Below are 24,689 nucleotides of genomic sequence, written 5' to 3'. Positions count from 1 at the left end.
TGGGCGTGGCTTAACTGTACGCACCCCCTCACGCACAGCGCCACACCGGAACACAATGAGGAAGAGTATGAGGAAACAAAGTGAGGAATGAGGAAGGAAACAAACAAAAAAAACCTTTTTCTTTTCTTTATTTAAAACCTACAGTCTCTCAGTTTGTGACTCTTTTCCATTTGATAATAAACGCATAAAAAGTACTTTAAAAAATTATAGGTTCATACAGTTTTGAGTCTGTTTTAAAGGAAAATGCTCGTGATCATCTGTATCCAGTGGTGGAAAAAGTATTCTGATCCTTTACTCCATCTTGTGAAGGGCTCATTGCATAAGTGAAGTATACTCTAAATCAAAAAAGTATAAAATGCAAGTTTCTTTCAAAAGCAGTCCAAGACACACTTAGGGTTTGTGCAATCCTGAGTCCTGACTCTGAGACCCTGTGTCCTCATACGTGGACATCACATTTTGGGTTTACTTGACCCTATACTTCATTCTACTTAAAGGATAACTTTGGCATTTTTCAACCTGCGCCCTATTTCCCCATGTGTATGTGTGCGTATGATTCATAGGTACAACTCGTTTTAAAACTGGTTCAGTATTGAGGGAGGTGGATGCAACCGGGAGTCGCGAAACGAGCTAAAACGGTAACGGGGGCAAATGCGTCCCATATAAGTTTGCACGTTAAAAGTGCTTTTTTTTCGCCACTGACCGGTTCAGATCACCAGTGCTATCTCTGTAAATAGCATAGTAAACATTTCCCTTACCTCTGGGCTGTGTGACGTCATCTCGCGAGAGCTTTGCTCCACTGTGTCTGTAGCTCTCTCTACTCGTGGGACAGCCATTTTCTTGAGGAAGAGGTGTTTCCAGATTGGATGTCTTCTCTTGTTCGACTGGCAGTAGTCATCTTGGGAGAAATGAGCACTGCAGACCTGATGGTCTGCGCTAACTCATACGGGACGCATTTGCCCCTGTTACTGTTTTAGCTCGTTTTGCGGCTGCCGGCTGCATCTGCCTCCCTCAATACTGAACCAATTTTTTTTTTTTAAGATATTTTTTGGGGGTATTTTCAGCCTTTAATGGATAGGACAGACAAGTGTGAAGGGGAGAGAGAGAGAGAGGGAGTGACATGCAGCAAAGGGCCACAGGCTGGAGTCAAACCCGGGCTGCTGCGGCAACAGCCTTGTACATGGGGCGCCTGCTCTACCACTAAGCCACCGACGCCCCCTGAACCAATTTTAAAATGAGTTGTAGCCTACCTATGAATCATATGCACACATACACATGGGGAAATAGAGCCCAGGTTGAAAAATACCGAAGTTATCCTTTAACTTAGACCTGTTGTCCTTGTTCGTGGACACTTGATGTGCCATTAGTCGTGTCTGCAGCTGATCCCGACACAAAAGTGGACAAGGTCCAAAAGCTGATCACATTTTATTGTTGAAACTTGTTTATTTGTGATTAATAATGTTTGTAGTTTGATATGGCAGCAAATTTGATTAATTATAGCAACAGTAAGAAGCTAAGGCACTTAATTAGTAAGTACTCGTTTGAAGACATTGGGACTTTATCACTGTTGACAGTGTTTAGGTTTTTATACTTATCGGATCCTACTGATCTCAAATAGCGAGGAGAAATTAAAAATGCATACCAAAAAAAAAGTTTGGGTCTCAGGAGGATAAAGATTAAAAAGACCAACAAATTGCAATTCACAGATGTTTCCTTTTTATATGCTTTGATTGATGGATGGAGCTCTATGACACAGAGGAACATGATATATCAGGCTTTGTTTATGCAGGATATGAAGTGCAGCAGACGTTTATTTGTAGGCTAACACAGAAGTTAGCATCGCCCTGGTTCCCTCTACAAAAATTTGGTTAGTGCAGAAAATAACTTCTGTGGCAAACAAAACTTCCATGTTTTGCTCAGCAACATATTCATAACAAATAAAAAACACTTTTATGATTTTTGAAGCATTGATGCAATTGCCAGAAGTTAAAAGCTAACATCAGGCTATAAACAGTCTACACTGGTCACATCACTTCATGGCCACCTGTTCAGTGTGATGTCATCCTGTAGTCTCATTTAGCCACTTATTAGCAACTCCCTTTTTTTAAGACACACAAACGCTTCAAAATTCACGTGTGGGGCATTTACTGATGTATTTTATGTCATAGTAGAAAAAGAGAAAGTCTCTTAAGCATGTGTCAACCACAGACCTTATTTTAGGCATCTAACCAAACCCATTCAAAAAACTCCTGACACTGGGATGAGGGAACCTGGAATGCTAAAATGCCAGCTCATCTCTTTTCAGGACTCATTTCTGCAGCACTCTACAGGTAGTAGTGGTAGAATCTTTGTTGGTTTGAAAAATTGTATACCTACAGCCTCAAATGTACACTGAAAGCAAGAGTTATTGGGCGCTGTAATGATTCCTCCTGTTGATATTGACTGTAAAATGATGCCCTCTTAGTGTGACTCATCCATTCTGTGTAAAAATGCCTATTCAAGTTCAGCCGACACTAATATGAGGCCACGGTAGTCTGAGCTAGTCAGACCCTGAGGGTATTTTACATAAAGTGACAAAATCCCTTCTTTGTGTTTAGACAGAGGTTCTTTTGTCAGTTGCGGCAGAGGGACGTTAACACAGAGAGGAAAGATATAATTTAATCTCACACTGCTGAAGGCTCATATTATCTTTGGCTGAACTTTAACTGGTGTTTTTGAGGACAGTGGATTAATTTCCCATCTTTTACCTTAAGAGGTACACCAGGAGGGATTCCTTCACAACTAGTATGGACGGGGGGAACAATTACAAGGACCAATAACTCTTTGAATGCACTTAAGGGCAAGTGAGAATTGTATTGAGATAGATTTGTAATAATCTAAAGTCAACATATAGAAAATCTTGACTAGAGTCAGATAAAGCTTAGCTGACTTTTGTGGATTTGCAGGCACATTTCCTTCTGTTTTCTTCTGATGATGACAGACACAGATGGTTTGTCAGAGAAGAACAATATAAACTCTGTGATACACATCTTCTGTAAAGCAAACTTAGAGGTACAGTGACAAGAATGAGGAAATGGAAATGTATTTCCGTGTGCAGCTGGGGCGGTGTTGTAACATGAGTTGCTGCAGAGTTTGAGTTGATGTGGAAATATATGTTGTACCTGTCTGGTGAAGATCCACGTTTGCTCAGGTGCTGCTTCCCCCTTCAATCGGCAGCATTCAGGACATACCAGGGGTTGCATGTATACACAAGTCAAGGCTGGGCTGTACTTCTTGCTAGAATATGTACTTAAAATACTACAGTGTCAAAGAAAACACATTGTGTTTTTAAGATGGGGTAAAATAATACCTGATCACATGACCCTAATTTCACCTTTATTGTAGTTTATCATGTTCAGCTAACACAGTGACTCTCAGCCTTACTGGCTTCCCTGTCAGATTGTTGCATTTGAAGAATATATAGTCCTGAGAGGCTGAAAGTATTGTGTATTTTAACAAGAAAAGAACAAAAATTTGGAGAAAAATCTGGAAAATAGAAATCATTATGTATAACAGAAGACAACTGACGATTAGGTTGGGAACAACTGTTGTAAGACAAGTTAGCGTACCTGTGCACCACTGATCACTACATATGAGTGAGTACATATAGGTTGGGAAAACTGGACTCAGCAACCGCTGGCTGGTTAGCTTAGCTTAGCACAAAGACAGGAAACAGGAGGAAGTCCAGAAACCCCATACAGAAATATTCCTGAATGTAACCCTTGTAAAAGAGAAAGTATACAGACTTGAAAGCAGTGTCAGTCTTCTGATCTTACTCTTAGTAAGAAAGCAAATGAGCGTATTTCCCAAGATGATAAACTATTTTGTTTCCACACATTTAAAGGGAATTTAGAAGATAAAAAAGGCTGTGGGTCCACAATGCACTGCATAAAAAGCCCTTATATTACTAGTCATGATAATGGTATGCTCCAAAAATCATGTTTGACATCATCCAGTCTGCATGATTATCAATCACTATGTGTATCTGATTTGTATGTATAGCCTACTTATATCTAGCTACCTGATAGAATATGTCCCATTCTTCTTTTGCCTCTTCCCCTCTTTGAGAAATGAGCTCCCATCCAAACTTGAGCAGCCAGTCAAAGGGCCTCAGCAGGAATGTTGGAGGCAGGAGCGACATTTGTCTGTCAGTAAAAATAGTCTTCACAGCCAGGGGTGTAACTCGGAGGTTAACAGTCAAATGTAGTGATTACAGGCCCTCTGATTGTTTCTTAATTGTTCCCTTCCATCATGTACTTTAATTGTGTGCTGAACCCTCAGAAAAAGACAACACTGTTACTCATTTCAGGCACTATCATCATCATTTTCACCTGTTTGAAACAACCAACTGATTCCTCAACCCAAGGCAGGAGCTTTTTTTTTTTTTTTTTTTTGCATAATGTTGCTTTAACCTGTAGCTACAGCCATGTTGGTGTCCTTAACTGTTCAAACCAGCTTGTGAACTCAATCCTCAGCTGTAATAAACCGGCCAGGCTACATCGCATTACACATCACATTAATTATTCACATTAAGGGTAAGATTTCCAAGTGGCAGCCATGACATACACCCCTCCCATTTTTGCAAATAATTCATTATATCTTTTCATGGGACAACACTATAGAAATGACACTTTGATATAACTTAAAGTAGTCAGTGTACAGCTTGCATCATAGTATAGATTTACCTTCCTCTGAAAATTACTCAAAACACAGCCATCAACATCTAAACAGCTGGCAACATAAGTGAGTACACTCCACAGTGAACATGTCCAAACTGTGCCTAAAGTGTCAATATTTTGTGTGCCAACCATTATCTAGCACTGCCTTAACCCTTTTGGGCATGGAATTCACCAGAGCTCACAGGTTGCTTCAGGAATCCTCTCCCACTCCTCCATGATGACATCATGGAGCAGATGGATGTGAAGACACCTTGCGCTCCTCCACCTTCAGCTTGAGGATGGCTCACAGGTGCACAGGTGAGTTTAGGGCTGGATACATACTTGGCCAGTCCATCACCTTCACCTTCAGCTTCCTCAGCAAGGCAGTTGTCATCTACTAGGTGTGTTTTGGGTCATTATCATGTTGGAAAACGGCATTGTGGCTCAGTTTCCGAAGAGGGGCGATCATGCTCTGCTTGGAATTCATGTTTCCCTAAATGAACCGAGCTCCCCAGAGCCGGCAGCACTCATGCAGCCCCAAACCATGATGCTGCCACCACTATACTTGACTGTAGACAAGGGACAGTTGTCTTGGTACTCTTCACCAAGGTGCCACACATGCTGAAAGAGCACCAAGACAACTGTCCACTGTTTTCATTATCAAGTTTTCCAACATGATAATGACCCAAAACACACCTAGTAGATGACAACTGCCTTGCTGAGGAAGCTGAAGGTGAAGGTGATGGACTGGCCAAGTATGTACCCAGCCCTAAACTCACCTGTGCACCTGTGGGGCATCCTCAAGCTGAAGGTGGAGGAGCGCAAGGTGTCTTCACATCCATTTGCTCCATGATGTCATCATGGAGGAGTGGGAGAGGATTCCTGAAGCAACCTGTGAGCTCTGGTGAATTCCATGCCCAAAAGGGTTAAGGCAGTGCTAGATAATGGTTGGCACATAAAATATTGACACTTGAGGCACAGTTTGGACATGTTCACTGTGGGGTGTACTCACTTATGTTGCCAGCTGTTTAGATGTTGATGGCTGTGTTTTGAGTAATTTTCAGAGGAAGGTAAATCTATACTACTATACAAGCTGTACACTGACTACTTTAGTTATATCAAAGTGTCATTTCTATAGTGTTGTCCCATGAAAAGATATAATAAAATATTTCCAAAAATGGGAGGGGTGTACTCACTTATGTGAGATACTGTAAGTAAAATCAGCGATAGCATAAGCTGTCACATTTGATTAGGTTGCTATAGTAATGGTAGTGTAAGCTGGGAAAAAAACCCACTTTGGAGTGACTATATCTTTTGCTCTGTATGGTTTAAAAACATTAAATGTGGTTTTTTTTTATTTCAGTTTAATTAAATGGTTTGATTGTGCCCTGTTTTTCTTTTATTAGTATATATTTTATTTTTGTATTTTTCATTTGTTGTTTTATTTTCATCATTTTGTATCTGGTTATTATACTTTTTTTGCTCAACCTAAGGCAGGGGCTATTTGATGAAGAGGACTTGAAAATGTGCCTTGATTGGTTTATCATAAAGAAAAAAAAACAAAATAAAATAAAATGTGTGTGTGTGTGTGTGTGTGTACTCGTGTCTATTTTATTTATTTATTTATTTATTTATTTATTCATTCATTCATTCATTCATTTATTGTCTGGTTTTGTATGATAACATCTATGAAGTTTGTTCTTGTTTGTCACATTAGTTTAATTTGTAATTTTTGGTCATTGCTTTCCACATTATATACAAACTGAATGTATTGACCACTACATGCATTGTATTGAAACTGTTATACACTGATAAATAGAATAAAATAAAATACAACAAATTAAATTACATTAAAATAAATTAGATTACATTAAATATATAAATAAGTTGGTTTGTCTGTGTATGTTTTTAGTTCCAGTTGAGTTTTCAACAGTTCCCTCGAGACACCGCGGTGGGCGGGGCTTGTTGCCACGGTTACACCTAAACCAAAAGTTGTGATTTATTTACAGGCTGTCTGTCTCACTGTTTCTGGTGTGTCCGTCTCTGTCTCGACTGTTATAATCTCGTTTATCGGATCTTCGGCACCATGGCCTTCTTCGGTTTAACACACCTGGGCTATCAGAACCCAGTGGGCGATAAACTGAGAGTGAGTCCCAGAGGAGCGTCTCATCGCCGGGGTAAGAGGAGCTGGACTCTCCCTTAGCTCGTCACTGACCGTTTGTCGGTTATATTTCACCTTACTAACCTTTAGCTACACCCTCAGTGAAAAAAGAGCCTTTAGCTTGTTTATTGCTGACAGGAACACTTATTCAATCCCTCAAAAGTCTGCAGGTTTTAATAATACCAAGCTACATGTAGCTAACGTTAACTAGTAGTAGCCTAGGACAGTCCAGCTAGTTAATGTTTGCTAATATGAGCTAGCAAGTTGCTGTTAGTTGCTCTGGATGGGCCTTTACAACATGTGAACACCTCAAATAAAATTAACCTTGTAATATTTAACTTTATTTAGTCTTAATATCTTTTTCAAGAGAGCAAGCAGCATGAAAAGCAGTGGTCGACTCAGAAAAGTACATTTACTGGAGTAGTTACTGTACAATTTTGAGGAGTATTTCAATTGTATGCCACCCTGTGCTTGTACTCCACTGCAGATATTGTACTTGTTACTCCACTGCATTTATTTGATACTTGTAGTAACTAATTACTTTGCAGCTTTACAAAAAATAAATTATGATATACAAATAAAATTAAACTACCCAGCAGTATTTAAGGCTAATTATAAGTAGCCCCCACCTTTACTAGCTGCCACATTTAAGTGATGTAGACATATGCATCACTGCATAAAATCCAATAACATGATATCAGTGCATGGACTTGCTGGCTTTCCTCCTTCTCTGGTATCTGGATGAACTCCTCTTCATGGATAGAGAAAAAGACCTGGGACAAGCTGCGCAAAACACCTTCTGTTAAGATTTTCCTCTAAGTCCTAGTTAAGGTTTCCTCAAAATAAAATTGGTTGCACAAAACACACCTAAGGCTTCCCCTTAAGGTTTCCTGACAGTAGTCACTCAAGTATTTAGACAAGACTGTAGCAACCAAAGCAAGGTAAAATAAAACTTAGGTACCCCTGACTCTATCTTAACTGCAACATGACCAAGTTTATGGTGATAAATGGAAAAACTAAACACACCCAGAGAAAAGTGTTCTGCGTCCAGGGCAACCCAGTGAATACGCTTTTGATTTTACACTTTAGATTTGACTGAATTAATTTTTGTTGTGATTTCTTCCTACAGTCGTTTTCTGTTTTCTAGTATTTGGGGATCAAATTTACTTTGTAGTTTGTGATTTCTATGATTGTATTCCTCCAGAAGTATAATCTTTTCCTCCTTTGACCAATATGGTTTTCTTGTCTTCTTTTCTTCCTCCATTTTTTCTCTAACTATAAGCCAACATTGTAACGACGACGATAACAGGCGTCTCAAAACGTGGGTCTAAACAATCATCAACAATCTCCTTAATTTCCTTAAGGGATTCTGTGCAACTGTGTAGGTCCCTCAGCTAAAGAGAAATAAAGCCTTAAGTGTCAAACTTAAGGAGAAAACCCTGGATCTGTACCTGGGTCCTGATCTTTTACCAAGACTTTTGTATTTCTTCTGATACTTCTTCCATGAATAAATACAAGAGCTACATGTGTAGGGCAACAAAACAAGTTCATAAAAACAATCACAAGAGTCATCATATAGTGGAGCTTTAAAGGGAGAGGAAATAATCCAGCTGAATCCATATAACTTAAATGAACTTCTGCAACTAGTCCAATGCACAAAACCTTTCTTTATTTGGTGTTACCATACATAAACCCATCCAATATTAGGATGTTGTGTTCAAATGCATGTCTTTTAGGGCCTTAATACTGTATAAAAATACAGTATTTTAGTATTTTTATAAAATCTCAAGCATGGTAAAATACTAGCACACAAGTTTTAAAATGAGTTTCTTGTATCTTTTGTAGTAGCCACAGATTTATTAAAATAATCAAAATAATGATCTTTTTATACTGAAGTAACATATCCCTTTACAGACGGTGAGATAAGCAACAGAGCGGGATCATCTCTTCAAGAACAACAGGGATCCCTCAGATGTACTGACACATGCAACGTTTACCATCAGCCTTTTCCCTGCAGCACTGACATCCACCATGGGAGTCATGAGCGATACAAAGAGATGGTCAAACGGGTTCAAACACCCAGATGTAAGTAGACATGGAAAAACTACACATTAAGGGTCTGATGGACTATATTGGATCCAAATCACAGATGTACTCCTGGTGATAGGTGTCTGTCTCCTCTCGTCTTCAGCCCCTGACCAGCTGTACATAATGCCTCTGACAGACAACCAGCAGTACGGATGGGTGACGTCCAGGTGTCCTGAACCATGGACCCAAGCCAAACGGTTTCCCCGAAAGAACAGTGAGATGACAAAGTAGGCAAAACCTCCATATTCAATTTTGTATTTTTTTCATAATAGATCTCTGTGAGCTTAATCCACCTGTTGCTTTCACAGGTTTGTTGAAAAAATGTCAGTGACAGACCCAGAGTTCAGCCTGTTCTGACCAACAGCCCTTTCTTCAGTTATCACACACACACACACACACACACACACACACACACACACACACACACACACACACACACACCAGAGGCAGCGCCACTTCTGAGGAGATTAAACTGACAGTAGATCCACTTTTTGCCTCTCACTAATGTTTTTTAATGTAGTTTTTATGGTAGTTTTATCTAGAAATATAGGTTTCAACCTCTTTAGCTCACAACTTTTATAAAGGAAGTCTGAAGGTGTCGATATACAAAACATTTAAATGCACAATATTTTCTGTCGTTAGGGGTCTCTCAGCCAAAACAATGACAAACTGAGGAATAACTTCATTGCAGTTAGTTTCTCCCAGTTAGGATTTCTTCAGTGTTCAATGTTTTGAAGATTTTTACCAAGAGCTGAATTATCAGCAGAGGTCTCTTCCTCTCCAAAACAAACAGACCAGGTGATTTAAACAGGTAAAAACACAAAATAAAGCAGTTTTGTGTTAAAAATCTGTGCTTGTTTCTCTGATAATTTCAGATCCAGACATCTGATAACTAAAATCATTCATGTGTACAATGTATATAGTTAAAAATGATCAAGATATAAGAAGCGTATTGTAAAATTTTGGTTCTAAACTGGTTAAAAAGTCAATGTATGACAGCGATATGATGCCACTGTCAGGTGATAGCAACAATTACACACAGTTAGATCGTGTCCTTGATTTCTCTGGGTTTGATCGTTGTTGGATACTTTTGGGAAAATGTGATTGCACAACTCATCAAAATATAGAACACAGGTGTAATCACTTTAAGACATTTAAATGTGGAAACGTTACACATATCTCTAAGGCTGCTGAATGGGATAAAAATGTCTGTATTAAACAAGCAAAAAACAATTTTCCCAAAAAATTCAAAACTGATTTCTGCATTTATATTTTGCATCATAAGATAAAAGTCATCGTACCACCTCTCTTCTGCAGGTTCAAAGGCACTAATGGACTGGTTCATAGAGAGAGAGTGAGATCCTACTGCCCTCTAGAGGAAGTAAAAATAATTACGTCGGAATTTTGGATGATAGTGGTCTGCATGTGATTAGTTGAAAACAGAGTTTAGTAACTGGGCCATGAGGAGGTCTTTATTAGAGTCACAGCAGGTGTCCTGATTTTCTAAATTAGGAAACATAACACTGTTTGCAGATGGTTGCTCACACTTATAAGCAGCAGGAATCGAGAAACGTTGAGCTGTTCAGGAACATTTCATCACTCAGCAGCAAAAACAATGTTACATTATTGTTCCTGAAGAAATCTGTCACTAATATTTCAGTGCAGAAGGAATGAATTCTGAGGAGGTCATTAAGAACACAGGCTCGTTTTCTCAGGTCATCAAGGTAACACAAGAAGTCAAAGGTGATCAAGCTGGATTTGAACACTAACCCTCACCCTTCAAAAGGCATAAAATGTCCCAGAAAGTACTTCATAGGCTTCATTCAGAACAACAGAAACGTCAGATTAGTGTGTCAAAACACCAAAGGCTGTTACTTACCATAACTTGCCTGTAGATGGTGCAAAGTGACACATGTATATCTGTGGTACTGCTGGTCCTGCAGCTCTGCAGTTGAACACCATTGATTTGGTTTGGTCTCAGGGGACTTCCACCAGTGACAGCGTCCTTGTTTTGATGGTCCATTAATGTGGCATGTAGTCCAACCCTCCATAAGTCCAAACAAGGTGGTGACCCTGCCAAAAGAGGTTATGAGGTCTGTTTCTTTCGCAGTAAAACTGGAGACTAGTGAACAGGGAATCTTATGTTTCTTACAATTACTGTCATCTACCTTGAAGAATACATCTGTTTACAGGGTCACTGGATATTCAGTATAATGATATAATTATTAAAGGGACAGTTCACCCCCAAATCAAAACTACAGTTGTTTCCTCGTACCTGTAGCACTATTTATCAGTCTGGATTGTTTTGGTGTGAGTTGCCAAGTGCTGGAGATATTTGCCGTAGAGATGTCTGCCTTCTCTCGGATATAACAGAAGGCAGCACTCAGCTTGGGGTGCTCAAAGCATCTAAAAATACATTTGAATAACTCAACAGCAATGTCTTTTTCCAGAAATCTCAACCCCGTTATTCAAGATAATCCATAGACCTTGTTGTGAGCAGTTTCTGTTGGAACTATTTTCTATCTACTGAAATACACCCACCAACTGAAGCACTGCGCAGAGGGAAGTGTGCATCAACTGCTAGCTCACGTAGCACCACTGTGCTAGCTAATGTTATAGCTTAGTAGAAGCTTCCTTCTGTGCAGTGATTCAGTTGGCAGGTGTAGTTTGGTTGAAAGAAGATTCCTACATGTACTGCTGACAACAAGGTCTGTGGGTTATCTTGAGTAACCAGATGATTCCTAAAAGTCCAGTGTGCAGGATTTCCGGGGATATATTTGCTGAAATTGAATCAAAGTATGCTTTTTATTAGTTCATATCTCCTGAAAATAAGAATCGTGTTTTTGTTACTTTAGAAATGGGTCGTTTATATCAACACAGGGAGCAGGTTCTTGTCCATGGAGATCGCCATGTTGCACCACCATGTTTCTACCGTAGCCCAGAACAGACAAACCAAACACTGTCTGTGGATAGGACCATTTCCCATTCATTCATGAAACTGCTTTATTCTGTGTCTTTACTGATTTTATTAACCTTGCTTGTTTTTTGGGGGGAGCACAAGACCTATTTGGATAATTTGGTCCTGGTAAAAACCTCCTGAATGTCTGGATCAACAAAAAGCAGAGCACACACCAAGTTATCAGAGAAAGTAGTTAGCACACAAGACCAGGTGCTGGGCAAACGGCCCCTATGAGATGTGCCAAACAGCATTTGAGAAATGCTGATTTTATAACATGAAACTGCTTCATTCAGCATTTTTACCGGTTGAAATCACCTGGTTGGTTTGCTTTGGAGAGGAAGAGACCTCAGCAAGTAATTCGGCTCCCGGTAAAAACCTCCTGAATAATTAACACTGAAGGAATCCTGACCAGGAGTTCACGCTTGGCACATGGGACAAGTTTCAGCTGGTTGCAATCTGCAATCCTCACCGCTAGATGTCACTAAATCTTCCTAAATTTTATACACTGTTCCTTTAAGTACGTTTATATTAGCAGGTAAACCACTAACTTGTCCTGTAAATATGAGGAATAAGTTATTGAGTTATTTATGATGGGCCTGTTCCTATAAAAACATATCAGCAGTACATCTAACAACATTAATGAATATATGAACACACAAAACAGCCATTGATTTTTTTTATTTTTTTCTTCAAGGGGAAATGTTATTTTTCTCTTTGTCATAGTCCTCAACTCTTCTTGTCCTTCAGCTTTGCAAAACACTCCCCTTTCAACTCCTCCAACTCAGGGAAAATACAAATAAAACAAAAACAAATACGGAAGGATTCATCAGGCCTGAGCAAAACACTGTTTCAGTAGTATGGGGGACAACCCTCCTCCCCTCTCCTGTTCCCCCCGAAACATCCCAAGAGTTAACAATCAACACAAGTCTATGGACAGCCAATAGAAATAGAATACATACAATGCACATTTTTATAAACTCATGTCCGTTCTATAAACCCTTTGCTTATATGAATCACTCTTCATTGGTCACAGTTCACTTGATAGTTGGTGATCTCCATTACATTACTGTCCTCTGGTGCTCCCACCACGCCCCGAGGCCTAATATCATTGCACGGGAGGGGACCAATAGCACAAGGCTGCGTGAGCTGGCTTTGGTACAAACATGATCAACTGTTGGTTGCCAGTGTTGTGTGTGGCGGAAGAGCTAAATCAGGGCTGATTCTCCCTATTAGAGAAGTTTAAGTCGGAGAAACCGAGACTGTTTCGACGATGTTCACTGGGAATTATTCTCGACGAGCCTTTATCCCTTTCTCTCCATCCAAACATCAGCAGTCCAGACAGGGCAAGCAGGCACTGTTCCTGTTCAGTGTTATTCTATGATTCGTTTAGTTTAACTTAAGGCAATCAAACTCAGCTATTAGTACTTCCACTGAGTTGGGGGGAAAATAATACAGGAAATATATGTGTGAGTTTATTAATTCTATCCGTTTCACATGGTGTAACACCAGAGATGTCATTTGTTACTACTGAGAAGTGAATGTGTGGGAGGGAGAGGTCACCTTAAAGCCTGACTGAGATTTACAATACTGCAGTAGTGGCATAAATAAAAAAAAGCACAGTGAATCATCTGTATATGTGTGTGTTTACTGCTATGCTTATGTGAGCATACACCCCTCGGGCTCTGCTGCAAAGGCAGCTAATGGTTATTACTTACTATACATGATCACACCTATCGCCAGCTGAAATACTGTATTGTACATCAAGGTTGAACAGCAGAATTCATTGGCTGCAGTTGATCAGTTGGTACCAGTGAGCTTGAGCTTTTAACAACTGGCATTTTACAAGAAAGCGTGCTGGTCTTTGATCCTTTTTCACTGGAATGGAATCATCATAATAAGCATAATAATTAATCAGAATCATCATAATAATAATAATAATAATAATAATAATAACAACATTAAGAATATACAAATGATGGATACAGAAGTGATACAAAATACCCTACGTTAAAACAAACAGAAATGAAAACAGGATACCACAATCAGACATGCTTCAAAGCGGTTATGTTTGGCAAGAAAGCAGTTTTTGTTGTATCATAAAAACCTCACAGTGAAAATAGTTATGCCCCTTCAGGATTACAAAGCACAGTATTCAGTCAAAATCAATATATATTTCTTTCCTTCATCTATTTCTTCTTCATAGAAGAATCAGGCTGTGTGGTACCACTGCGATGAAATCCGAGGTTTCCCCCCCGATGGCTCTGGATCTAAGTTCCTTCATTTCCGTTTGCACCAAAAAATACTTCTCTGAAAGGGAAGGAGCAGTCGATGACACGATACTGTAACAGCAGATCAGCTGCACACTGGCTGCTCAAGCTCTAAGAAATCAATCTGACATGAAATGAGGATGAAGAGGATCCTAATCCCAGCTGGAGCTACTTCTACTCCTCACAGATAAAAATATAGATTTCAGATATCACCATCTTATAACATCCTTAGTCGTCTTTAGTAATTTTGTTTAGAGGTTGAGGGTAACGTCATAATTTAGAGTTAAAGTGATCAGCTCGTTGCTGCCTGGGTGACAGACATAATAAATTAAATGTACATATTTTATGAAAACAACGAAGCAGCCTGTGCTGCCAGCAGTTGGCCAAAAAGACAGAGGGTTCGGGCCTTCTGCCGAAAAACCAGAGGCGGTGATCATTGCTGACTTTAGCGAGAACATATCAAACATGTCTTGCCTTGCTTTTAGTAAATACTTTAGTCTTTGGTCAATATATTCCTCCTCAGTTTATACATATATTCATACACACACAAATATGCATGTACATACACACTTATAAACGTGTAATAAACTGGATATTTGTGCACGTATGTATTCACACTTTTTCATAAAGGACCTTTTGCACAAAACATCAAGATCAAAATAAATAATTAATCCAGAAACAAAATATGAGTACCTGTTCATAATTCATGTGAATTAAAAAAAATATACTGGGAAAAAAAAAAAAAACACAAAGTAAAAATAAAAAGTAGCCTTATGTACAGCGTTAATCTTCTTTTGACACAGGCTAAAAGGCGTTGTTTTAAATAAACAGACTTTGCATCTTTCAAGAAGCCTGAGAGAGAGGCTAGACATGAGAAAAACACGTGTCCTTCAACATGTATGTGAGCCAAAATGGCTGCCGAACGAGAACATTTTCCTCTCATCAAGAACACTTTCCTTTTTGAAGTCTTTAAAGTTTATTTTTTCCTCTTTACTTGGGATTCAAGTGATGGCATCTCAAGTTTTTTAGCCATTCGCTCACACTGTGAGTCCTTGCTCACTGGTGCTGTGTCCTTGCAGTGGGGATCGTCCCGACATCTGCTGCTGCCACGGCTGCTAACTGTTGGGCGGTCCATCGTTCAGGAAGTAGGTCGTCATTTCCCCTTTACCTTTGACCTTAACCACCCCGCGACACTCCAGCACGTACCCTTTGTTTGCAAGCACCTGGTACAGGTCTGTAGTCACCTGAGAGCAGAACGGAAAAAGATTTGTATGAAACTGGATCAATATTTAGCTAATGAAACTGTTACGTTGTTATGCTGTGTTATATTTAGAGATGTTTCAATAATATTCTCTCCCCCTCAATATAATGTCATCCAATACACCATCTTTAACTACGGCCTTAGTAATAAACATAGAATTTAATTTACAGAGATCACCAATCAACAAAACTCAACATTGTGAACTTCATAAAGAATTAAAGCTGTTGCATTTAACAGCAACAAATTTCACAGGTGTACCTAATAAAGTGGCCACTGAATGTAATGTTTTTCAAACACTGGGCCTCATGCAGGAAGCGATACATGAACAAATGTTCTTTTATTTTTGTTTGTATCCACAATTGTTCTTATTTTGTTACTACACACTGATTTCTGAGATTCACCAATAGTTGGGAGCACTCTCACCAAGATAAGTTTTATATCGTCATTAACAGCCACGCCTCTTTCACATAAATGTGCTCGTGGCTGGATAGGAAAATCCAGAGTTGACAGAACTGGTTGATAACCAGCTTTGTAGTACCAGTTATCCATATGGACAATCTTAGGGTTAGTCAAACCAGAGAATGAAAAGATATCCTGGGTAAGTTGAACTGGCCTCTCAGAACAGGCCTCTGGTAAGAGCAGATTTAAATGGTTAAGGATGTTTAGTGTGTCTGGAATTGATGTCTCTTATTTATTTTTACAGAAGATTAAGAGAAAATATGAGATTTAACAGCATGTTGCTGCATGAGGCCTCATGTTTCATAAATATTATTGCAATCTTTTTTTAATACTTAAGTATGTCCATTTTAAATCTTTACATAAAACCCGTCTACTGACAGCTCGACTTCAACTTAAAAACCTGTTTTGACTGAATTACATTAGCTGTTACAGACGCCTACCTGTATGCAGTCAGGTACACCTGTGCTGTCCATACGACTGGCCACATTGACTGTGTTTCCCCAGATGTCATATTGAGGCTTCCGCGCACCAATAACCCCTGCTACCACCGGTCCAATGTTCAGACCTGAGAATTAGAGACAAAAACATTTTACGGAATCAACACAGCTGCTTCAAACTTTTAAATCTTGAGCTGGAAATTCAACATGCTGTCTCCGTACCTATCTTCATCTGGAAGTTGTTGAAGGAATGCTCGTTGATGTACTTCATCTGCTCCCTCAGCCTCATGGCGTAGTCGGCCAGTGCAGTAATGTGTGAGCGGCCCTCCTTGTCATAGGTAGAGTCATTGAGACCGGAGGCCGCCATGTAGGTGGAACCAATGGTCTTGATCTTCTCTAGCTGCCTGTACTTCTCTTCACTGATGATCTGAGAACAGGAAGTGATCACATTTGAGCAACTCAGACATTTCTCTTTAAAGTTAGCTGTGAGCAAAGGTAAAAGGTACGACACACTGAGCTTTACAACAGACTTTACCTCATCGAAGTCAGCGATGATCTCGTTGAGCAGTCGGAGACACTCCACTCCCTCGTTGTTGGCCTCCAGCTCCACGTAGAACTCAGAGAAATTGCTGATGGAGGCGAACATGACGGCCACACACTCACAAGACTGGTAGTATAGCTCGTCGTTACGCCGCTCACGAGCCAAAAAGTGAGCGGCTACGTCCTTAGGCAGAATATTATGGAGGAGGCGACGATTGTAGGCTTGCAGTTCCTCCATCTCCTCCTTCTCCTCTGTGGCCTGGGAATGGAGGTGATATATATTTAGCTGTTATGATGCTGTAATAAAATGTCTGTCGGTCGAGGTGAAGACAAGGCTGCAGATATTCTATTATAGGACATTAATAAATCGTGAGACAGCTCAATCATCTTCAGCTTTTGCAGAAATGTGAAGAGCTTGTGTTTATAGCGCACATGGTGAGACGACGCCCTCTAGTGGACGCTGCACTTACCTGTAATTTCCACAGGAAGTCGAGGCGTGCAGTAGATTCGACCTGCTGGGCGTGCAGGTACAGTGCCAGGACAAAGACTGTGAGGATTACTGGAGTCATGACCCTCAGGGACACTTTGGTCACAACAAATGGGCTGCAAAGAGACGGACACATGGTCACATTACTGGAAATAAAGCTTTGAAACGATCGAACAGGAGATAAGTAACACTGAATGTGATCTTACCACTGGTTTGTAGTTTCATTGAAACTGGACCTAAGAGTACAAACATAAAAAATACATTCTGGTCAATACAAATAAAGCAAATAATAATGATAATATTTATTTATTAAAAGTATTTCCATTGAGTCAAATACAAATTTAAATTCTTACCATTGAGCACTAGTTTCATTTAAATCACTAAAAAGGAAAAAAAAAAACCATCAGAACAAATGGTGAGAATATAAAAAGTGTGAAATATGACTAAAATAAAAATATATATTTAAAGTCATACATGCTTTAATTCATGGCACAAATAGGGACATCATCCAAAAAGAGTTGTATATTGTTTTAAAACGTTTGATACCTCAGTTTTGATTCTGATACTTTTTTTAATACCTTAGTTCTGGGATTATGAGCATGTTAAAACACTTATATTTATTAAACAAAATCTGCCAAACTGCTGCATGGATCAAGGCTAGTAGGCGACTTGTTAAATTTAAACATGGTGGATGGACCCTCCCACCTTTTATTTTCTGTCCCAGTTAATTAGGATCTGAGTGGGTATGTTTGCTCAGAAGATCCTCTGTGCTTTGTCTCGTAGTGGTGCTTCACAATGCTGCTTAATAATCGCCACGCAACATATAGTGAAATGGACACGAGTGTGTCCATTTTTGATTAAAAGCTCTGTTTGTACTGTCTACGTTTCTCTCTTTAGGACGCTTCCTGTGAGATTACTTCTCTTTGACTCTCATATCTCAGACTGTTTTCTCTCGTTTCATCTCCCCCATGTGTGTATCTCACTCACTTGAGTCGTAACGCACAGATTTGATTGGGTAGGTAGCATCATGTTAGATAATTTAACACGTTCAATTGGTCTGCGAGTTTCCTGGTCGCAAAACCAGTGCTACAAAAGCTATGCCGGTTAAAAAAGAAACGCTCCGTCAAAATGTAATAATTCTCTAAAATGTTAGGGTCTGTTCTGGGCCCGGGAAAAGAAGAGGGATGGCAGCTGTACAAGGGGTCACATCTTGGTCATTTTGCTAACAAAAGGGATGGCATCACCCCTAAAATCGCCTACTGATCAGGGCTGACATTTTCCACAATAAAACAAAGCCTCCTAAAGTTGGTAAAGTCTCCTAATTTAGACCAGGACATGTCTGATAAAACAAAAAATAAAAAAGAAGGACAGAGCTTTCAACACCAGCTTTTGTTAGACTTAAACCCACTGACAAGTAATGCTATTGAAATTTGCTCGGTATTCACAAAGTAAGCTCTACATTCATACATGAAAAAAAATGCTCACTAGTTTTATACATACAACATTATCCCCCTCCCACCCCCACCACCCTCTACATTAGTATTCCCAGCCTGTGGTACTTACATGGCATTGGAGGTGACAAAGAGGTCTGCGTTGTCGAATAGTGCTACTTGTGGCCACTCCACCAGCAGCAGGAAGGTGAGCTGGATGAGCAGCATGAGGGCCAGCTTCCCTATGCTGCTGATCTGCAGGAACACTGAGCAGGCCAGCAGCGTCAGCAGCACACTGTAGCTGAAATACTGGAGAGAGCGGCATAACAAAGAGGCATTATCAACAATAGATCTCGAGAGAAAAAAAAAAAAAAAAAAAACCCCAAAAAAACACAAATGCAAATGTGACATTTTCTTCTTTTTGAATTGGTTTGACCAGCCGTGCGGGGAGCACCAACAGTGGAGTGGTGACATAATGATGAACTCACCTCAGGAAAGGGGCAGGAGGGGCCTTCGCTCGGACAGATCTCTAGACCCCCTTCAATGGACACATTCAAGCTGCGGATCACACAGGGCGTCACCAGATCTGCGGAGGTGTTCAGCTTCTCGGCGACACATTGTGTCAAGCTCTTGGTGTCACAGGCAAACTGCAGTGAAGGCAAACACATGTATTCAGCATGATTTAGACATGTATGAACATGTATACTGAATGAATATTCTGCCACTTGAATCTCACCATATTAACAAAGGCAGAGATGAAGACGAGGATGATGGTAAATACTCCAACCAGGGTGCTGTTGGTGCGGGACTGAACAATCTTCTTTGAAACAGTTTGCATTGCACCTGGAAAGAGCTACGAGAGGAGGGGAGAGGCAGGTACAGTAAATGCACATATGGACACATAAGTAAAATATCTGTCAGAGTTTTAATAAAGCTCCACTACCTTGATGCATGAATATATGGCACAGATGAAAAGGATGTTGGCGAGTATGACGAAGATACTGATATAGATTCCCAGCATGACCGGGGTGCTGCAAGGTAGAATACAGAAACACAGTTATACAGAAACATGTAGGGTGCTCTCACATCTAAAGCTTCAATCAAACTCTTGCAGAGTATATATTTATTCTAGATCATTTGGTAACCATGGTAACACATATGCACAGGGATTTCCCCTTATTGATCCAACAGTGGAAAGCTCTGAAGACAGAGGTGTGTTGTTTCGTACTGTATTTTAGCACTTTGCCGATAAAAAGTGACACATATCCAAACAGTAAATTTCCACCTGTAGTATTATGGAACTTTATTTTTCCTGATTCTCCGAGGACATGCACATATATGAGGTCTTGTTGCAGTCTACACTAATAATTCAAATAATCATTCTTTTATATCTCTTTAAAAATAAATATACACAAATGAACCAAGCTGCAGATTTGTACGCATCTTTAAAGGGACAGTTCACCCCCAAATCAAAGATACATATTTTTTTCCTCTTACATGTAGTGCTATTCATTGATCTAGATTGTTTTGGTGTGAGTTGCTGAGTGTTGGAGATATCAGCCGTGGACATGTCTGCCTTCTCTCCAATATAATGGAACTAGGTTGCACTCAGCTTGTGGTGCTCAAAGTGCCAAAAAAATACATTTAAAAAACTCAGCAGCAATGTCTCTTTCCAGAAATCATGACCTTGTTACTCAAGATAATCCACAGATTTATGTAGGAACTGTTTTCTTTCTACTGAACTACACCTGCTAACTGTATCACTGGGCAGAAGGAAGCGTACATCTACTCATGGATAAGAGGCCTGTGCTTGTGAAACCGCGAGATGTTAATATTAGTGGCGTCCTCCTCAGCTGAGCTGTAGTGTTAGCTAGCTCAGTGGTGCTAGATGAGCTAGCAGTAGATGCACACTTCCTTCTAAGCAGTGATACGGTTGGTGGGTGTAGTTCAGAAGAAAAAAATAGTTCCTACATGAAACTGCTCAAACAAAGTCTGTGGATTATCTTGAGTAACCAGGTCACGATGTCTGTAAAGAGACATTGCTGTTGAGTTTTTAAAATGTATTTTTTGGCACTTTGAGCACCACAAGCAGAGTGCCATCTAGTTCCATTATGTTGGAGAGAAGGCAGACATCTCTATGGCTGATATTTCCAACACTTGGCAACTCACGTCGAAACAATCTAGACTGATCAACAGCGCTACATGCAAGAGGAAAATATGTATTTTACATTTTTTTTGGGTGAACTGTCCCTTTAAAAAAATTACAGTACATACTGAACGATCTACAATATGTGAACATGTGAAGTACTCACTGTGGAAAGACAACAATCTGTATGAAGGATATGAAGCAGAATACTAGTAGCGTGCAAGCAACGTAGCCTCCGAAGCGATCATCCACCTTCTTGGAATACTGCAACAGGAAAAAGCAGAAGAAGAGAGTCAGATATGAGCAGCAGCCGGTTCCCTCCTCCATTCATTCATTATATTTAAGTTGAAGCAAAGACAGTTCTCTGGTTATTAGTTTGAACCTTTTTCTCCAGGCTTGATGTCTGGAAGGTGAGCAGGAACTTTTTTACGTGGTCTTTTCTCAGCTGGTCGATGCTGCGAGCATCGATGGCTCGCCCCAGAAATTCATCCACCTCATCCTCCGGGTTCATGGCCTCCTGAACGCCACGGCTGTGAAACCATAATGGTTGTTAATAAAATCTGAAACTGTAATGCAGCAGTGTTCACACGCATGTAAGCATCATGAGTCAGTACTTACTTGTCTTTACTGGAGCTCTCATCAATCCCCTGAAGAAGAAAGAGAAAGAAAATATGAGTCCCACAGACTCCATCACCATAAAGGAGTGTGTTGGTGTTGAGTCTCACCATTTGTCTGAAGACTTTGGAGTCTTTGGTCCTGGAGAAGGTTCTGTCGGGGACCCAGCGTGGCATCAGACCCTCATTAGAGTTGGCTCTCGTCCGCTGCATCTTCGCCATCATCGCCTTCTCCTCCTTCTGCTCAGAGGGAAAAACATGAAGGCTTGACCAACTGTTCTCATACAGCACAGTCAATGACAATATAAGTGACTAAATACACTGGAAGAGCTTCTTTTTATTCTTTTATTACACCCACGAAGGAAGCGCACAGTCAGTTCAGGATCTGGAGAGATGACTTCATTCACAAATCTGTCCACTCTCATCTGTTCAGATCATGCCTTCTTCACAATCTAGACCCCGCTTTGTTATGCAGCAATGTATCTGACAATCAGTTTTCCACCCTAGACTGGGAGACTTTGATCAATATTTCATTTTAAAGGATACTTTTCACATTTGTAAATTATGACTTGAAAACACGAGAATATCAAACTTAATTCTGAGAATATGAGGTATTTTTAAATATGGAATAATAGTCTAAGACCAAAGAAAACTTGATACTAAGAAATAAAGGTATGACAATATTGAATGCAACTGAAAATGCTAACTAGACAATCTTGCGTGTGCACATGTATGTGCTTTGTTTATACTCTCCCTCCTCTCTGTGAGCTATGCGCATGCACAGAGACGTTTATGTTCAATGTGTTGTTCGTGCACAATATGCTCCGAAACGCCAGGGGGCACACATACAAAATGTTCTATGAGTCAACAAGAGGTTAACAAATGTTGTTGTTATCGGAAAAGTTGGCTGCCTGGCAACAGTAGTAAACACTGATGTATCACCAAACATTTGTCTACTGTGATTAGTACGTTTTGCTCTGTGTCAAAAAGCCTCTTCTGTCTCCAGTCCAGCAGCTATTTCTTTGTAATAATTCAAAGCCATTTGACTTTGCCTGTGGTCTCTAAATGAAGAGTCATACAAATATCTGTACAGGCAAACCTGCTCGGCCAGTGTTCGCCCAAGCAGGATCCATGTTGAAATTAAAAGGCAGCACCTAGTTACAAAAAATCCTGTGACCTTACAGCAAGCATAAATCAGGCTTAGTGTTGGCTGTGTTAAATTCTTTACAAATTCTTTTTTGTCTTTATTGACAAAGATTGTTGTCTTAGTGGAAAAGAAACATAATGGCTGGATATTATTTGCTGATGCAAAACTTATGACAACAGCAGAGAAATTACTTTACACTTCCTACAACATGATGGCCATTGCAGAAATGTTGCGTTGACGGTTTAAATTTGTAGATACATTTCCTCATTATGCTGTCATGTGACCTGTGTGGTAGTCACAATCTATCTGAAACAAAAGACGGTGTCATCACTGTATTTAAACAAATACGCTTCAGTCTGTATTCTCAGACTTTTATTCTATATTCAAGTATTTCCATTTTAAGTTTTAAAGAGCTGTTTGACACATACTCATATTTTCATTATGGTCAAACGTTGGGGTGGCATACTCTCAAAGTGTGGTTTGCACTCTTCTTAGTGTCCCAGGTGTGAGCTTTGCATGCTAGAAAATGACAATCACCTCATTCACATAGAGCAGAAAGGCTCCAAAAGTTGCCACAGTGCTTGGTTGTGCACCCCTGAATTTTTGTCACTAAGTGCCCACTGTGCTCGCTGCACTTTTCAGTTCAGCATTGATGCCTTTGAGAGAAGACTGGCCGAGCATGTTCGCCTGTCCAGACATCTCTAATGATCTCTAATGACAACTTCTCATTGAGAGACCACAGGGACAGTTAAACGGCATTAATTATTGGAAAGAAAGAGCCACTACACTCCACAGAGGAGAGGCTTTTTAGCGAGGAGTGTGGAAAAACATGAGAGGTTACTGTAAAAGCTAAAAATCTGCCTCATGGAAAGAGTGGCAACCCAGAGGGACTTTGGGGTAGGCATAGAGTTACAATTACACTACAGAAATACAATGCATGTATGGTGGTACGTATAGTGTTTACTGGTGTTGCCAGGCAACCTGCTATCACGATAACATTCTTCCAGTATCACTTGTTGACCTCTTGCTTATCCACAGAATACTTTTTATAAGCTGCCCAGAGTTTCAGAGCATATTGCAGGAATTAGCGTGTTGGGCATAAACACCTCTGTGCATGCTCATAGCTCATGCACCATCTACGAAGGCCCGTGCCACAGTGTCTCACGCTAGTATGAACAATTTTTAAGGATTTGCTAAAAGGTTAAAGTGTACTAATAATATCAATTAAAATAGATATTTTTTTCAATATAGGAAACAATGTAAAATATTTTGATTTTCTTAAAAAAATGTTTTTTTTCCTTAACTGCATGCCATAAAAATGATTATATCTTGTGTTTTTGTGCACTGACCCGTTTCTGGCTGCAGCCGAGAACCAGGAAGGTCTCGATGCTGTTCTCCTTCAGATACGCGTTCCTCTCACCTCCAAAGCCTGGCTCCACCTCATAGTCTCCATTCAGATACTGCAAGGTGGCTTTAGTGATGTGGATCCGCCTACACAGACAAAAACACAAAGGACTGTATATCAAACCTGCATGTGTGTGTATTTCAGTGTGCAAATGGTTGTGAATTTTTCAATTTTTTACAACTTTATTGGTATATGCAGAACTTGGGAATGCCAGACATACTTCTGAACAAACGTAGCAGCTGCAGATGCACCGTTTAACATAAGTCAGGGAATTTATAAGAAATAAATTACATGAATTATAATAAAAAATAATAGAATGTGTTTCAAGATGTCCTCCACAAAAGTAGTAGTTCTTTGTATCTTTATATTTACTGATATATCAGTTTGTTAGTTATGCAGCATTTGAAGTGAACCTCTTTCACTGTATTTGTTATAAAGAATCTTAAAGGGTCTTTTCAAACATGTTTTTATCAAGTAAAGGAAATTCACTGAGAGCTATTCTACATTGTGATGTTTCCTATTATATGCAAACTGTAACTGTGTTTGTGTGTGTGTGTGTGTGTGAGAATGTGAACCTGTGTTCATTTCCCTCAC

At 39.8% G+C, this 24,689-nt stretch overlaps 2 protein-coding genes across 5 annotated transcripts in view; one reads left to right on the top strand and one right to left on the bottom strand.

Moving 5' to 3' along the window:
• The first annotated feature begins 6,671 nt into the window (after window positions 1–6,671).
• LOC125891084 (testis-expressed protein 49-like) lies at window positions 6,672–24,685 on the top strand. Of its 3 annotated transcripts, none has more exons than XM_049580043.1 (4): window positions 6,672–6,871; window positions 8,770–8,940; window positions 9,047–9,170; window positions 24,662–24,685. In XM_049580043.1, the coding sequence occupies exons 1-4, from the start codon at window positions 6,781–6,783 to the stop codon at window positions 24,666–24,668; spliced, it is 393 nt and encodes a 130-aa protein (XP_049436000.1). In that variant the 5' UTR covers window positions 6,672–6,780; the 3' UTR covers window positions 24,669–24,685. The 3 variants fall into 3 exon arrangements, with proteins under 3 accessions (XP_049436000.1, XP_049435999.1, XP_049435998.1); XM_049580042.1 differs by lacking the exon at window positions 24,662–24,685 and adding an exon at window positions 19,223–19,360; XM_049580041.1 differs by lacking the exon at window positions 24,662–24,685 and adding an exon at window positions 9,252–11,462.
• LOC125891083 (adenylate cyclase type 6-like) overlaps window positions 14,902–24,689 on the bottom strand; it is a 48,844-nt gene continuing 39,056 nt past the window's right edge. For both annotated transcript variants that reach the window (XM_049580039.1, XM_049580040.1), the window contains exons 9-24: window positions 24,040–24,181; window positions 21,655–21,783; window positions 21,548–21,576; window positions 21,312–21,459; window positions 21,096–21,193; window positions 19,727–19,814; window positions 19,520–19,636; window positions 19,272–19,430; window positions 18,917–19,092; window positions 17,707–17,733; window positions 17,560–17,589; window positions 17,337–17,469; window positions 16,862–17,125; window positions 16,549–16,753; window positions 16,330–16,454; window positions 14,902–15,413 (exon numbers count right to left, since the gene is read on the bottom strand). In XM_049580039.1, the coding sequence (XP_049435996.1) occupies window positions 15,285–15,413; window positions 16,330–16,454; window positions 16,549–16,753; window positions 16,862–17,125; window positions 17,337–17,469; window positions 17,560–17,589; window positions 17,707–17,733; window positions 18,917–19,092; window positions 19,272–19,430; window positions 19,520–19,636; window positions 19,727–19,814; window positions 21,096–21,193; window positions 21,312–21,459; window positions 21,548–21,576; window positions 21,655–21,783; window positions 24,040–24,181 (1,999 nt within the window). In that variant the 3' untranslated portion in view covers window positions 14,902–15,284. The remainder of the gene's footprint in view (window positions 15,414–16,329; window positions 16,455–16,548; window positions 16,754–16,861; window positions 17,126–17,336; window positions 17,470–17,559; window positions 17,590–17,706; window positions 17,734–18,916; window positions 19,093–19,271; window positions 19,431–19,519; window positions 19,637–19,726; window positions 19,815–21,095; window positions 21,194–21,311; window positions 21,460–21,547; window positions 21,577–21,654; window positions 21,784–24,039; window positions 24,182–24,689) is intronic.

The sequence above is a fragment of the Epinephelus fuscoguttatus genome, linkage group LG7, assembly GCF_011397635.1.
Source record: "Epinephelus fuscoguttatus linkage group LG7, E.fuscoguttatus.final_Chr_v1".
Lineage (NCBI taxonomy): Eukaryota > Metazoa > Chordata > Actinopteri > Perciformes > Serranidae > Epinephelus > Epinephelus fuscoguttatus.
The sequence above is the reverse complement of the archived record's forward strand: the minus strand, read 5'-3'. Positions and strand labels throughout refer to the sequence as shown.

What these genes read in the sequence shown, in the direction of transcription:
- LOC125891084 (XM_049580041.1), top strand. Translation starts at nt 6,781, where the DNA reads ATGGCCTTCTTCGGTTTAACACACCTGGGCTATCAGAACCCAGTGGGC. An exon ending in AGGAGCGTCTCATCGCCGGG is followed by an intron (nt 6,872 to 8,769) that starts GTAAGAGGAGCT and finishes ATCCCTTTACAG; the next exon opens with ACGGTGAGATAAGCAACAGA. An exon ending in AAGAACAGTGAGATGACAAA is followed by an intron (nt 9,171 to 9,251) that starts GTAGGCAAAACC and finishes TTGCTTTCACAG; the next exon opens with GTTTGTTGAAAAAATGTCAG.